The sequence below is a fragment of the Stegodyphus dumicola genome, chromosome X1 (genome assembly GCF_044657685.1).
Source record: "Stegodyphus dumicola isolate Sdum_Otavi_A_Nest chromosome X1, ASM4465768v1".
Classification (NCBI taxonomy): Eukaryota; Metazoa; Arthropoda; class Arachnida; order Araneae; family Eresidae; genus Stegodyphus; species Stegodyphus dumicola.
Window position 1 is genome coordinate 72853078 of NC_140780.1, and position 16696 is coordinate 72869773.

A 16696-nucleotide genomic window follows, 5' to 3' on the forward strand; every position below is an offset into this window, starting at 1 on the left:
TCTTTGCTATCCCAGTGCATACAAGTAAGCCTAGTCCTTTGTAATGGTCTTTTTTCATGATGTTTCCAAAATATCCAACAGATCTTCATTTTTTAACTTCCACGTTCAGATACCAGCTTCAAGAAATGCTTTGAAATTCTTTGAAAATTTGAGCTTTTATAGGTCATTTCTCAGTTCAGCTGCTCAAAAGAACTGTTTTACTTCCATTGCTGGTCTTAAATCTTTGTTTTGCCACGTAGGGGAAAAGATTCCTTTACTCATACTGGATAATCTTGTGATCATTCAAGGACAGCTGATCCAGAATATCCCAGTGCACATGAGCGGAACAAGTGGTGAGAAAACCCGAATAATATCCATGAGCTTTAGAAGTACTAAAGTTTGGTTACAAATCTGCTGAATTCAGAACCATCAGCCTCTGAGCTGCAGCAAACTCTAAGAGTACTCGCAAGTCTTCCATAACCGCTCCCCATACTGGACATGTAGTGTTAGAGTCCCCAGCCACTATAGAAACTCAGATTAATTATAGGATTGCTTGATCATTTTCCAGTATTAGTCTATCTGTCAGGAGACTGGGGATAAAGTAAACATTCGTAATGATCAATTTTGCATTGTTAGCCTCCAGTGTAGTTGTGGGTGTATTTTTCATCTGGTTTATGATCATTGGGGTAAGAGGTTCATTATCAACTATTGCAGCCATTTTGGGCTCTGACAAGTAAGCTCTTCTTATTGCTGGTAAGCCTGGAATGCTGTCATTCACTGTGTATAGCTCTTCCAGAAGTGTTACAGAGGTAACTGAGAAAACATGTTGTTGTAATGTTTGCAATGTTTTATATCAAGGAGGAATGGAATAACATATATCTGGCACAAAAATAGAACATGTGACGAGATATTTATGTGTATCATACAAGAGGCATTTCCATAAAAGAAAATTTGATAAGTACCATTTAAAAAGAAAAATTGGACTACACTCTTTTGCAAAAAAAATCGAAGCACCATGAAGGAAGTGGTTGTTTCTGATGAAATTGAATATATGTATAGCTCATACACAGATAATAAAATGATTAAAAAATCAAGGCCAAAGTACCTGTTCACGGCTTACAATCACGCATTGAGTGTTCAACTTAGTAGTTGGTCGAACCGCTCCTGGCGGCAATGCATGCTTGAATTCGTCGAGGCAAGGAGTGGTAGAGGTTCCTGATGTCATCCTGCAACACAATCTGCTAGGCATTCATCAGTCGTCGTTCCAGATCTGAGATATTTTGTGGTGTTCGAATCCGGCGGCCTACCATTCCCCAGACATGCTCGATTGGTGAAAGGTCTGGTGACCTTGCTGGCCAAGGAAGAGTGTCAACCTCACAGAGACAGTCCAGAGATATGCGAGTGGTATGTGGCCTGGCATTATCTTGTTGGAAAATGACCCCAGGATGACGTGCCATGAAGGGTAATTCAACCGGCCGCAGGATGGTTCCAACATATCGTTGAGCTGTTAAAGATATATGGAGGATGACTAAACATGACCTGCTGTCAAGAAATAGCATCCCACACCATCACACCAGGGGTTATGGCTGTATGCCTTTGTAAAACAAAGGCTGATTGTGACCACTGGTCCCGTCCTCTCCAGACACGAACATGGTGGTACACCTGCTTCAAGAGTGAAGCGGGATTCATCTCTGAACACTATACGATGCCAGTCTAATGGCAGCCATGATGATCGGCTGCAACACCACTCCAGACGACTCCGCTGATGGTGTGGGGTCAAAGGCAAAAGTCTTAAAGGTCTCTGTGAGCGTAACCCCGCCTCAGACAAGTGCTGTGAGATGGTGGATGATACCACAGGAGGTATAGATGTGGCTGTAGTGCGTTGAATAATCAACAATGGTACCATTGGGGCGGTTCAGGCATAGTAATCATGCTATCTTGCCTCGCATTTTTGCTCCTTGGCCTTTCCAGAGCCTTCATTTCATTTGCAGTTTTCTTGTAGCAACCCTTGATGCCAACATCTTTGCACAGCATTGTCTGTATGCTGCAGGTGGCAGCCTATTGCTTGGTATGACCACCCATCTTCACGCAACCCTACAATACGACCACGTTTGAAGTCGCTTAGTTGTCTGTAAGATTTTGATATTGTTGTAATGGCATCTTTAGTTGCTTCTTTATGGAATTATAATGGCAGCAATAAAAAAGATTAATTTTTTGCCTCTGTTACTGGTTTTATACTTTGCAAATTGCGCACTAGAAATGTGCACCATGATCTCAATTCCTATTCATTTGCCTTGAAACTTTGATCATTTGCATGTTCGATCAAGTTGTTTTTGCATACCAAATTTCATCACAATCGCAGAAGTGCTTCTTGGTGCTTCGACTTTTTTTGCAAAAGAGTGTATATAATCTAATAAACATTTTCTTTATTTCTAGCGCCAAAAGAGTGCTCTGATTGAGGGTAATTTGAAACAAAACGTACCGATCAACCAGCAAGGTTTTAACAATGCAAATGGCAGAATGTATTATAATTGCTTGTGTACTGTTTTGTTCACATCGAAGGTGCAGCCAAAGAACCTAGAATAGAATTCAGTTACTTTCAAAATGAACAAAAACATTAAACCTTATTACATTACTTAAAATTTGCAAACCTGTTTTGGCTGTTTGCTAAAATAAAGTAGCATGTGCAGCAGTTTTGCAGTGGGATTCTTTTTACAAGAATTTTCATAATTGGAATTAACGAACAAATTATAATGCATCGAATTTAGGCAAAAAATGCAGCAAATCTTAAGGCGTTTTCATTATTTATTTGATGCAATAGTTAATGATTGATTACAAACAACCATTGACACCAGAGAACTTTCTCATTTCTTTTCAAATATGTGTTGTGTTTGAACACAGAAAACGATTCTATATTTTTGACATTTAGTTCATTCACCCTCAGAAATTTCTTAACAAGACTTTCACTGTTTCTAAATATATCTGTAAAGGTTTTGGCAAATCTTGATACTCCATATTTTGTGAAGTTATTATCAAGGTCTTCTAAAAATACTTTTGCTGTTCTCTTTAGCATCTGAATAATTAACACATTTGGAATACTTTTGATCATTAATAACCTATGTTCTTTAATTTCATTGATATGTATCTTTCAGGTATCTTAATTTTAATGCTTGCATATAATTATTAGTATAGGTGATTTCAGTCTAAATTAGATGCACTTTTTAGAGTTCATACAGTCTTTAAAAGTGTTTAGATTTTTTGGAATCGATTTTTGGTCCTTCAGAGTCCTTAATTTAGGCCAAAATCAGCAGAAGGTCCTTAATTTTAATCATCAGAAATTTCTGTCTGTTTTTATGACTGCCATTTTGAGTGTGAATTAGCATTTTGGGGGAATATTTTTGGTGATTCACTGCCGTATGTATGGTTATCTTTTGAATGGGTTCATGAGTTATAATTTGTTTTTATTTCTAATATAAATGATGGCATACTCAAGTTTCTGAGCAAGAAGTGAAACATAAGCATTTCAAAATTCATTTTTTCCAATAAAAAGCTCTTAAACAACTTTTTGCTTTTGGGGATGTGAATTCTTTTGTATTAACCGGTTCTAAATTTGGCGAATTTTCAACATTTTCGCAATTTTAAAATATATTAATTTTGAGATCTGAAAATTTTTCGACTATTTTTTTTTAAAGCATTGTAACATTGATAAATTTCATTAAAATATTCGTTAATGTATTGAAATTATATTTAAAAAATAACATTAAAATAAAACATTTTTATTTTCATTGTCGTATTATAAAGTTTCATTTTGGCAACATATTATACAATATTTTGAATCTAAAATAATAAGATATAATGCTATAAAGCACAATTGACGAAACAGCTCTTAGCAAAAGCAAAATTAGCTATGTAATTAATTAAAAATGTCTTGTTTTTAATTTTTTCATAGTAAAAGTTTTTTGCATGTAATTAATTGTCTCAGAATATTCAAAATTCTCAGAATGTGCATCAGTTTTCTCTATAAAGTTAATTTTATACTTTTTCCTTCCCCCCCTTTTTTTTGGTCCAAAATCTTTCTGTCTTTTTGCTGTTACAGAAATGGTAGGAATAATTTTTCTTTAGGATTTTAGACATTGCAGCTTGGAAAGTTTAGAAGGACTTGAAGGCGATATTTATAGACCCACAATTCTAGCAGATTCGAAAAATATGTGACAAAATTAAAAATGTCTCCATGGTATCAACACGTAATGGATGTATGAATCTTAGCATGTTTATCTTTCCTTTATTATCTTTACTTTTCACCAGACACAAACATGGAAAATATCAAAAATGCTTCTAATCTTATCACATGGGCAGGTATTATAGAAAGGGATTTTTTTTTATTATTAAAGAAATTGAAAAATTACAATTTAAGAGATTCATCTAAAATTTCTTAATGCATCATACACATAGCTGGCACTAGGCCATTTTCCCACCTGATGTAATCTCTGTGGATCCTAAATTCTGCTGCCTAGTGCCTTTCTAAATTCTGCTTCCCGTGCCTGCTCTAAATTCTAAAAGTTTTGCCATTTCTAGATTTTATTGTTCGATGTGTCACTAAATTCTAGAAATTCTGCCACATCAGCTCTGTAACCGGCCTTTACTATATATATATTTCATATTTCTTCTGAATGTTCATATTACTAAAGAAATAAAGTAGCCGCTTTTTCTGTACATTCTAAATGCATTTAGTGTTTTTTAGAGTAACAGATATCTTTAATTAAATCCAAAAATTCTAAAATGAAAAGGAAACGGGTTGAGGAAAGAAACTGAATACATAAAGAAAATTATTCTTCAAAGATATATGTAGTTATTATAATGTGAATTACTCAATTGTTTATGATTTCAGCCTTTACTATAATTTCCCATTTCTATTTCCTCATATGATAGAGTTATTGAGCCAGATTAAATTAAAATTAAATTGTAGGGCCTTTTTTTAAACAAATATTGTAAAAAATAAAATTTAATGGTGGTCATGTAAATCCATAATGACTAAGGTTATCAATGTACCTAATTTAATTATTTATAACTAACTGCTTACCCTTAAAAGTTATCTCTACATATTAGAGCAAATTATTGGCTTTCATTAATACTCACTGTGATCACAAGATAAAATATAAGAATGTAAAACTTCAAGTAAAACTTATTCTTTGCATCTACTGAGACTTAATACAAAACAACATATCTCTGGTGCTTTAATATCTTATTGGAACCTTAAAGTATATTAACTGGGTTACAACTCTGGAACTGTACACAAAGCTACGACACAACTGCATCAAACAGAGCCTGACTAACTTTCAACACTTGCCAACTGTGCCTACATCAGGCCTTTCAGGTTTGTTCTAATCAGCAGGTCTCTCTCTAGCAGCAGCTGTAACAACATTCAGTCTTTTGTTATGAATCATGCTGATTATGATCTTATTTCTCATTTTAACATATGCCGCTTGACATAAAATCTAGCTGCTATTTACTAAACCTCTAGACTGACCAAGTATGTGACAAAATGAGACATTAAAAAAATCAACATAAAGCTAACTGTTAGTAAAACTTAAATGTCACTTATCTTCTTTCAGATATAGCCAACTATTATAAGTGTAAAATATTTAATGCTACTTGATAACTTGCATAAAGTTCATATTGTTCTCAAACTTATTAACAATTATGTTAATTCATGTTTAGTAAAAATGCATACTACTTAGGAATCTATTGTATTATTAGGATGGTATTGCAAAAGTGAAATTCAGGCATAGATAATATTTTGAATTGAATTTATTCAGTTCCTGTTTGCTCATAGGTCCTTAATTTTTTTCATTAATGGTCGTGCAGAAATGTGTACGAACCCTGAAATAGGTTTAACATTACACCCTAAAACCACTGTTGTTATTTTTTTTTTCATTGGATGAAAGTGGTTTAACTAATATAATTTTGACTTTTTTTATTCATTGCCAATTTTGTATATTAAGTAATTATTTCCTTACTAATTAGAACTATCTTTTTATGGGCTGATATGAAAATAATGAAAAATTAAAATTTTATACATATTTAAAAAAAATTGTTGCATTATTAAAGTAGTTAATTCATTTGGTTCATTCCTTTAATTAAAATTGTGTGCATACAACCAACTATTGAACAGGTATTTAGTTCTATAATCTTTTTGAAGCAAGCTGTGTATTACCTAGTGTTATAATAGTCAAATTTATTATATGAATAGTCAAGTTTTCATAACTAATAATTTTTATTTCTCTGCCATATTGAAATTTATTTTCATATTTTATTAGTTTGCATTGTTAAACATTTATTTACCTACTTCAGCAAGAAAAAAGAAAAAAAAAAACTTTAACCTCTTTGTTAAAAGTGGCCTCTTTTTCTTTTTAGTTGAATGGCGAAATGTCTATCGTCCCACCAGTATAGAAAAGTTTAATGTACACTGTGTTTTAAATCACAATGTTGGCCTTCTTCGATTATTTCCAAGTATTACTGTTGAAGTGGTATGTAAATTGAATTTTAAACATATTTAATATTCATATGACAGCTTCTACAGCATATATCAGGGGTGGCCGAACTTCATGTCTGTGAATGTTGCACGTTCATTCATTCAGGAAAGTTCGAGAGCCACAACATGATTTTCTAAAAGCTGAAAGTACGTATTTACTTCATTTTAAAAGTACTGAAACAGGTTTTAAATGGAAAAATTATCTGGTTGTAAACAGTCTTAAAAGACAGTTTATTTTACTTTTCTTTGGACATTGAGTTTTTGGACATTTTAATTTACTGTGCTTCATGCATATATATTATTTGCATAAGAGCTGCATCACCTGCCTGACCACAAGAACATGGCTTGTGAGCTGCATGCCACCCCTGACATATATGATTGACATGGATACTTTGTTTGAAATATGTTAATACTTTGTTTGCATATTAGGGAATGTTCTTTTTATGTATTATTTTTCTAAGTTTTTTTTTAAATACCCGTAGACATTTTAGGTCACATGTATAAAATTCTACTTTTATGTCTTAAAAGAAAGATGTATGTAGAAAGGTGATCTAAAATCTTGAATGTCAATATTCTTGTAGGTTCGGGCTTTCTTGAGTCCACCAATAGAAGGTGTGGTTTTGCAAACATATGGAGCTGGTAATGGACCATCACAAAGAAAGGATTTGTTTGATGAATTAAAGCGTGCAAATAGGAGAGGTGTAATAATTGTAAACTGCACCCAGTGTTCTCTTGGACAGGTGGAAACATCATATGAAACTGGAAGTGTATGTCTGATATTGTAATTACTTTTATTGATAACTAAAAACCATATTAATATGATGAAAAATGTTTCTATATTGGTTCCTGAAACATACCTGCTGTATTTGTTCTCTAATAGAGTCTCACATTTATTTTCATTGTTAAATTGTAATGTCTGAAAACTAATAATTGTTTATGTATGTGGATGAAAATTGTATATTAGGTACAGTATTGCTGTTTAGAAAATAAATATTTTAGAAGTAATGCAATTAATTTATTCATATAAAAGAGCATTTCATGTTGAATATACTGAATGTTAATATCTGTTGCAAATACTGAAAGAAAAAATGAAATTGTAATTCTAAAATAATGATGATAACTATGAATTGCCTGTATGAAAATACCTGTCCTATTTATGCATCGGTTTCACGTTACCTGTAATGCTTTGAAAACTGCTCTATTCTAAATGCAGGTAATACTTCTTGACTGTGTGTAACTCTGCATATTTATTATCCTTTTTTTTTTTTTTTCCAGGCTCTCATTGAAGCAGGTGTGGTTCCTGGGTCAGATATGACACCTGAAGCTGCATTAACAAAATTAAGTTATGTTCTTAGTAAAACAGAATGGTCAATTCAAACAAAAAGAACAGTATGTTATTTCAGTATATATGTATATGTGTGTGTGTGTGTGTGTGTATCTTCTTATAAAGATATTTTATGGCTTATTTCTTTTATGAATTCATCAGGAATTTCAGGGTTCGTACGGTCCTTAAAAGTCCTTAAGTTTTTTGGAATCGATTTTTGGTCCTTAAAAGTCCTTATTTCGGCCAAAATCGGCATAAGGTCCTTAATTTTAATAATCTGAAATTTCTATCTGTTTTTACAACTGCCATATTGAGTGTGAATTAGCATTTTGCAGGAATATTTTTGGCGATTCACTGTCAAATATGACTATTTTTTTAATGCGTTCATGAGTTATAATTTGTTCCTATTTGTAATATAAATATTAGTGGGATACTCGAGTTTTTGAGCAAGAAGTGAAACATAAGCATTTCAAAATTATTTCATTTTTTGTAATGAAGAGCTCTCAAACAACTTTCCGCTTTTGGGGATGTGAATTCTTTTATTAAACGGTTCTAAATTTGGCGATTATCAACATTTTGGCGACTTTAAGATCGATTTCTATAAAAAAATGTTAATTCCGAGATCTGGGAATTTTTTGACAATTTTTTTAGAACATTCTGACATTGATAAAATTTATTAAAATGATGGTAATATATTGGAATTACATTTAAGAAATAACATTAAAATAAAGCATTTTTTTTCCACTGTCATGTTATTAAGTTCCATTTTGGCCGCATATTATACAATTTTTTGAATCTGAAAAATAAGCAAGGAATAATGCTATAAAGCACAGTTTACAAAACAATTTTTAGCAAAAGCAAAATAGCTGTGTAATTAATTAAAAATGTCTTTTTAATTTTTTCATGGTAAGAATTTATCCCATTTCTCTGGTGACCGTGGGACCGACAGTATTAAAGTTAAAAAATAAGTATTGTCTCAATGAAAATGTGATCAAATGTAGTTTTAATGAAATTTATTGAAAGATTCTAAACAAAAATACGGCTTAGCTTTACACATATTACAATATGAAACAACTATTTTGGTAACATTTTTTAGCTATCTCGCATCCAAATAGTTTTGAGTTGTCATCGTAACATTTCGAACAATACTTTCAGACTTTATGTGCGTCTTCTTCCTTTTTCTATAATTTATGAATAATTTAAGTCGGCAATATTGCACCTCTTGATCGCAATATTGCTACCGGCTGAACGAAAAGGATAGCAAATTCGCCGCCGGGCTCAGCGTGTTAAACCTTTACCGTGGTCACAAGGTAAAACACAAAAATATAAAAATTCATGTGAAACTTATTCTTTGCATCTAGTGAGACTTAATACAAAACAACTTATCACCGCTAATGCTTTAGTGGCTTAATAGAACCTTAAAGTATATTAACTGAGTTACAACCCCTGGAACTCTACATTAAGCTACGACACTAACAGCGTCAGACAGAGGTCAGCTAACTTTCAAAACTTGCTAACTGTGCCTACATCAGGCCTTTCAGCTTTGTTCTGATCAGCAAACCTCTCTATAGGCAAGCAGGAATGATGACAACAGCCAGTAAATCATGCTGTTATTGTAAATCATGCTGATTATGATTTTAATGCTCATTTTAATCTATGCTGCTTGACATAAAATCTACTTACTATTTACTAAACCTCTAGACTGAGCAAGTATGTGACAAAATGAGACATTAAAAAAAGCTAACTGTTAGTAAAATGTAACTAAAATGTCAACTGTGTCCAGTTATTATGAGTGTAAAATACTATTTCATGCTACTTGATAAATTTCATAAATTAATTTTACTCTCAAACATATTAATAATTATGTTAATTAAGTTATGTTTAATAATAATGCGTCCTACTCACGTTCAGGCATAGATATAATATTTTTAATTGAATTTATTCAGTTCCCATTTGCTCAAAGGTCCTTAATTTTTTTCATTAATGGTCCTTAAAAGTACTTAATTTCCTTGTGCAGAAATGTGTACGAACCCTGAATTTATACTGAGCAAAGCAGTTAAAGAAAACGCTTTATCATTAAGTAAGAGTCAAATATATTTTAATTGCTGAAAACCAAGTATTACCTATAAATCCTTAAGCATTATCGCTCCCATGTATGAGAGTGTAATAATATTTTTTAAATTGAGCTCATTTCTGAGCATCAACTGATTCGTTCTTAAAAATAAAACATTAAATATAATACATCGAACTTCTTTCACGATTTTCCTAGAAGGTGAATAAAAAATCACTATATTATTCAATAATTTTTTTAGTTATTTATCATCTCTATTCTTACCACATTATTCATTCTATTGCCACCCAACTGGGATTGTGGTTAGTTATACTGATTGCCATACTTAAAGGCCCAAGTTCAAATATCCTGGAGAAGGCATGGATATGTAAATGTGTTGTGTCTGTGCGGCATGGGGACATTCTAAATATGCGGAGTGCCGAAAATAGTCCTCTTGAGAGGTTGGTGGTAGGGTAAGAGGGGGTGGGAGAGCCTTGGACCTGTTCCCCAGGGGTGCCCTCCATCAAAATTAGGGGGCAGAACTGAGAAGTCATACTGCCACTTGTATGGTGCTCAAGGCTCTTGCCAACAATAGGAGCAATCTTGCACTCCATGCCACAATGAATTTTGTGGCCTTGTTTTGATGTTACTGTCAGACAAGTGAGATAAGTCACAACAACTGATTCTGTTATTCAACTCTAAAACTGACTCATGAGTAAAAGAGGAGATATATTTTCTGTTTTTAGTGTAATTTGTTACAATGCCCCAGTGCAGTCAGTGGGTTTTAACATATGTCATCCACTTTTATGTGGGTGAAATCAGTTATTATTTTTCAAAGACCTAAGTTAGATTAACATTTCTGCTGATCAGTTTGCAATATCTTATTTATATTTTTGTGTGTTAGCTTATTCCCCATGACGTGCAGGTTGGCTTTTCCTATTACTCCTTCTGAGTCTGCATATTAATCCTTCTTTCTGACTATAAGAAGCATATCACAAAACCATACAAATTGTTTGAATTGCTTGTGCTCATTTTATTTTGTTCTATTTATGATGGTAATTTCTTGATATTACATCTATTTCAAATGCTATTAATTATTTTACCGTTTCTATTGCATGTCATTTCTGTTTTATTGTTGGCTGCTTTTTTTCAAATTATATATTGTTTAGAAAATGCATAGTTTAGAATAAGTGTTTTTATTTTTCATTATGATATTTTTATATGGTAATTAAAAGCATTTGTATATATTTTTTGTTTATAATTTTTTGATGCATGTGTGTGCATGCATGGGCTATGGAAAGGAAGAGGCTGAGAAAGAATATGTGTATGAATGTGTGTATATGCATATAATTAGTGTATTAGCACAAACACAGTAACAGCTATCTGGATACATGCCTGGGAATATTTCTGCTATCAAACTAGAAGTAATAAACATGTGCTTTCCATGCATGATGCTGTAAAGAGAAGCCTTATTCCTAGTTTGCAAAATAAAATACTCTACTGGAGATAGAATTAAAAAAAAAAAAATCTATCCATGCCAAGTAGCAATATCTTAGGTGTATGTCTAGAAATATAATTTGTCCAATCTAGGAAACAATAAATTACATTCTGCAAGTTCTCACCATTTTGTAGATCATGCTTTTGTAGCTTATGCACTAGTAATTTGTGTGGAATTAATTCCATATACATACAATAAATTTTTCATAAAATGTCCCACCTTTCTTTGTTTTCAGCTGAACTTTTCTTCCCCCATAGCTTGTACTGTCACAGATTCTGACTGTAACTGAGATTAGATGAATGTGGGACACATTTCAGAGTTTGGAATTCATTTTGGCAAAGTACATTGGTGGTAGATTTCTGATACAATGGTAGTAGATAGTAAGCAAATGTGGCACCCAACGTGCAGCCAAGCTTGCACATATCTAAATCATGGTTCAGTATGTGGCATGTTCTTTAGACATGCTCATAGCCTATCTCTCTAACCTTGATACGATGATCGTCCAGCACCATTTGGTGGATTTTAGCGATGTTTTCATCAGTGGTTGCAGCTTTTGTCTGTCCTGAACGTTCATCATCACCCGAGCTCGTTTGGCTATGTTTAAATTCAGCAGCCCAAAATTTCACTGCAGTAAGTGACTGTGCAGAATCCCTGTATAGTGTATCCAACTACTCTTTAATCTGAGTAGGCGTATTATCTTTCAAAAACAAGTATCTAATGACAGCACAATACTCAATTTTTTTTTTTTCCATTTTTGCAAAAATGGTCACATCAACTCACAAAAGTAATTGTCATTCGTGTTCAAAATGGCTGAAATTTTGATTGGTTTTAAAAGTTAGAATTTTATTTGCATTCAAGTAATTTTTATATCTACTGAAAGAAAATGGATTGACTATTCAACAGGATCAAGTGATGCCCAATTTAAGTTCTTATTTATTCTGTGCTTAATTTTATGTCTGACCAAAATGTGTACAAAAGCAATGTACTTAGTTATTACTATCCCTGCTTACACCAATCATATCTCTTGATTCCTTACACATTACTTATAACCACTCCTTTCCCCCACACTGTTACTGTGTGAGCTTTTATTAGCTCTTTCTTCTTATAAATTGTATTTTAAATATTTATTTTTAATTTAGTATAAAAAAGGTACAGATTAATTTCAATAAACTTAGCATTTCATTATTTTAGAAAATTATTTCAAGAATGCTTAGTGTTTAAATGTAGGCCTGGACCTCATCAGCAGTCAATAAATCCATCAGTTTGCATATGTTCTTTCCTTTTTACAAGCACTGATACTTGAAATAATTTCAGTACATTATTGTCATGTTTTGACTTAAACGTGTGTTATCACCATCTTTATTTAAATTAAGTAATGTAATAATGTTTTTAATTGTATTTTTCTAACTTTTTGCATGGATGTCTGTTAATTATATAGAATTAAAATAATACAACAGTAAAATTTATTACAAGAATCCTGAATAAAGGGCGAGAGGATCATAGTTTGTGAAGTGTGAAATTAGGGTTAATCTGTAATTACAAAAGAATAAATATTAAGGACTGTTTCGAAGCCTATGATACAAAAAATACTTTGAAGCATGTGGTGAACAAGATGTGAGAAATAGACAGTCTAAAACACTACAAATGATATAAAAACATTTAGACACCAGTTTAGATGTGCATACTCTATTCGCTATGAAAAATCCACTTGTGTTCTGCAATCTCTTTATGAATGTTGTTTCAAATGCCGTCCTAGGAATAAAAATATTTTCTGAACCTAAAAATTTCTTACTTAACTTGTTCTGAATTATTCAGATTATTGTAATTAAATGCCTGTTATGCAATAATCCATATTGCTGAGAAGTGAGCAGTTTTTTAATTCATTGGTGCAAAGTATGTAAAATAGGATAATGAAGAAATTTGTTTTTAATTAGAAGCCTTTCTTCATTGTGTTTTAAAAGTTAGAATTTTATTTGCATTCAAGTAATTTTTATATCTACTGAAAGAAAATGGATTGACTATTCAACAGGATAGCATATATGAGTGAAAAATATTTAATATTTAAATATCTGCCTTTCTTTAATTAGATGATGAAAACAAACCTGAGGGGGGAACTTACAGTTCATAAAGAAATGAAAGTTGAAGACTTAGATGTTTTTACGTCAATTATTCAATCACTTCGACTTTCAACTTCAGAGGTATGTAATTATTTTGTAGCTTCTCATATATGTAATTACAGAATACAGCTCAGTGTTTGAAACTTTTTATTTGTGTTTGCATTTCTGATATATTTTATATCATGAGTATTTTGTGTATTTTATTATTTTGCTTTCTGGTTTAAATGTATCATTAAATGCAGTTTCTTCAAGTATATACAGTACGAAGTCCATAATTCGGACTCGTCGGGACTTCGGCGATTCCGGATTAGGGGTTTTTCTGGATTATAGATCATCAATTTAAATCTGGTAAGATGGCATGCAGAAATTATATAATTAAAAATAGGAAACCGTAATTTATGAAATTAAGAGCAATTATGATCTAAAGGGTATCAAAAAAAAAGCTTAATATTTGTTTACTTTATTAAACATTTCTTTCAATGTATGTTGTTTCGTTTTTTGTGCTAATACTTTCTATTTAATTCTATAAACAGACATAATTTCTTGTTCTGTTACAAAGTTCCACTATTCAAGTCCTGTAATTGCCGTGTCGAGAATACCGACTAACTTGTCAATCAAAATTTTTTCGTTTTCAGTAACCTCTCTGTCACTTTCTTCACTATCGGAAGTGGTACTTCCTGGATCTAGAACCATACTACAGATTTTGCCGTCCGTTGATTGATGATTGGAGCATTGTCGTCGCAATGAAAAACTTCTGTTATATCATCTTCATTTATTACCACTTCTCCACATTTCTTTACAAAATCCAATAACTGGAAAATTTCACCTTTAGTTTGCGATGTCTGAAAACCTTTCAAATTCACGGCTATCATCTTCATCGTCCTCACCATGAAATATGGTAGCTGGCCATAAACTAAGCCAAGCATTTTGTAACGTATCTGGAGACGCATCCTCCCAATGTGCATGTGCATGCATAAACACATTATGCACATTATGCGCAAAGCATACCAAAAAAAAAAAGAGTTTGTGGCTTTGAGGTCTGGATAATGGATGTCCGGATTACAGACTTTGTACTGTATAATGTTGACCTTGGGTTTCTAAACCAAGTGAAGTAATATAGGTTCATAAAATTTGGCAATTTTTTTATACCTTTTTCTTCCAGAGGACTAGCAAATAACAGCTTGAAAATTTTGTAATGTTACTTTAACTTCAGCAATGCCTAAACAATATTTTTATATTAGTAATTGAATAATAAAGAGTATGATAAACTTTTCTGTTAACATTACGCTTGACAGTGATTACAGATTTAAGTTAAATGCATTGAGAAATGCTGACAAGGAAAAATTTAACAAAAATTTCTTTTGATACTTCTTTTGATTATTTCATTGTTGGTACTTGGCAAAATGTAAGATTTATCTTTCATATTTAATCTGTCCGTTATTGATTAGCAAACTAAGCTATTTAAAAGCAATAGGTGCAGCTCTTAAGAATTTTGTCTTTTTACTTCTTTAATCTGATTGCTTTAATAAAAATGCATTTAGTATAAGTATTTTCATTATTTGCAATAAATATTTCACAGAATTGCATTATATATTTTGTCACTTTTCAAACATGCAGAAGATATAAACCATTCCTATGTTAGTCTATTCATCTAATATCTAATAAAATGTTGCGCTATTTTATCTGGACTATCTCTATTGATAGTCTGTAGTGATAAACCATATTAAACTTTAAAAGAACTCTTATGGGTGACCATTAAAATCCGTACCCTTTCAAATTGTTTTTCCCATATTTTCGATTTATTTCATTTAAGTTCATTAGTAAACTGTACTATTTATTTTTTATCTTTGTATTGATATAAATTATTTTAGTAAATTGTAACTTATAATGAAAAAAGCAATTTAAATTTTAGAAACTTTGTTTCTGTTTTTGATTTTTAATATAGATAAAAACCTTTGAAATGAAGCATAACTACTTTAAATAGCTTTATTTTGATTTGAACTTTTAAGCTTTAAATCTTGCTAACACTTTGGGCTGAAATTTTTATTCTGTTTAACATTTAAAATCTAGTGATTTGCAAAAGTTATTTTTTCATATCTAACGATATACAGCAAATTTATTTTTCATATTTAGCAATTATTTAAAGCTATGAGTTTGTCACCCGTGTTAAAAGTTCATTAAAAAAGAGTAACAAAAAAAATTAAATATTAACCTTTAAAAGACGGGTGGCCTAAATATTGGCCAGAGCTGCAGTGCCTCAAAAAGATGGCTGTGGCCGAAATATTGGCCAATGAATTTCCCTCTTACCCAGCCTTCAGGGTGCGGAGATAGTCATTGTCCGAATAACCTCCCTTGCCACTTATGCGAGATGACCTTCGCGCCTCCCAACTGTAGGGTTTCGTAAATTCCCTTTCGTTTCCCTCGGCAGTGAAATCTTAGCAATTTGACATTAGTATTAATTTCACCAACTTTTCAGTGTCATTAAAAATATATTTTTTCTTTATATTTCCCCTTTTTATTGTAATTTTTGTATTTAATATTGCTGTTTGAAACATGCAAAATGCAATGGAGTCCAATGCAATGAAAATATAATCAATAAAATCTGTTTTTAAAGTAAAAGAAAGTAATTTTACAAAAATGTTAAAGGATAAAAAAAGCTTTTATCACAAAACTGCAAGAAGGAACAATGAACAATAATGTAGTTGAAAGATGAAATAACTTACGATACAATGGGGGGAAATCAATAAATTAAACTGAATAAGAAAGACTACTAATGAAAAAGGTAAACTAAACTAATATAAGAAAAATACAACGGGATTTGTTTGATGTATAAATACAAGCTGTTACATAATGCTTGGAAACAAATAAAAGCGAACTGCCGATTTATACGAGAAACAAATAGTTAAACATCATTTTTGGGTATAAATTTAAAATGTTAATTAGTACATATAATTCTAAACTAAATTCAGTTTGGAAACAAATGAAAACGGAATAAACTATGAACTGATATAGGCGTGCATTTGCTGCTAAGGCATATTTTCATTATGACGCTAAGTCAAAAGTTAATATTCCAACATACGATTTAGCTGCAAAATCTCATTATAATATGTTTCTTTAGTTTAGGGAAGGAACCAGCAGAAAAGAGAACAAATTCAACAAGTTCTTTTATATTATTCCCTAGTCCCTTATCTGAAAA

The 16696-nt window shown here is 31.8% G+C and overlaps 1 protein-coding gene across 3 annotated transcripts in view; it reads left to right on the forward strand.

The window, feature by feature from the left end:
- Positions 1 to 16696, forward strand: part of LOC118196644 (L-asparaginase) — a 68020-nt gene that overhangs the window by 38533 nt on the left and 12791 nt on the right. For all 3 annotated transcript variants that reach the window (XM_035368134.2, XM_085808579.1, XM_035368198.2), the window contains 4 exons: positions 6394 to 6506; positions 7093 to 7278; positions 7787 to 7900; positions 13471 to 13581. In XM_035368134.2, coding sequence (XP_035224025.1) covers positions 6394 to 6506; positions 7093 to 7278; positions 7787 to 7900; positions 13471 to 13581 — 524 coding nt within the window. The remainder of the gene's footprint in view (positions 1 to 6393; positions 6507 to 7092; positions 7279 to 7786; positions 7901 to 13470; positions 13582 to 16696) is intronic.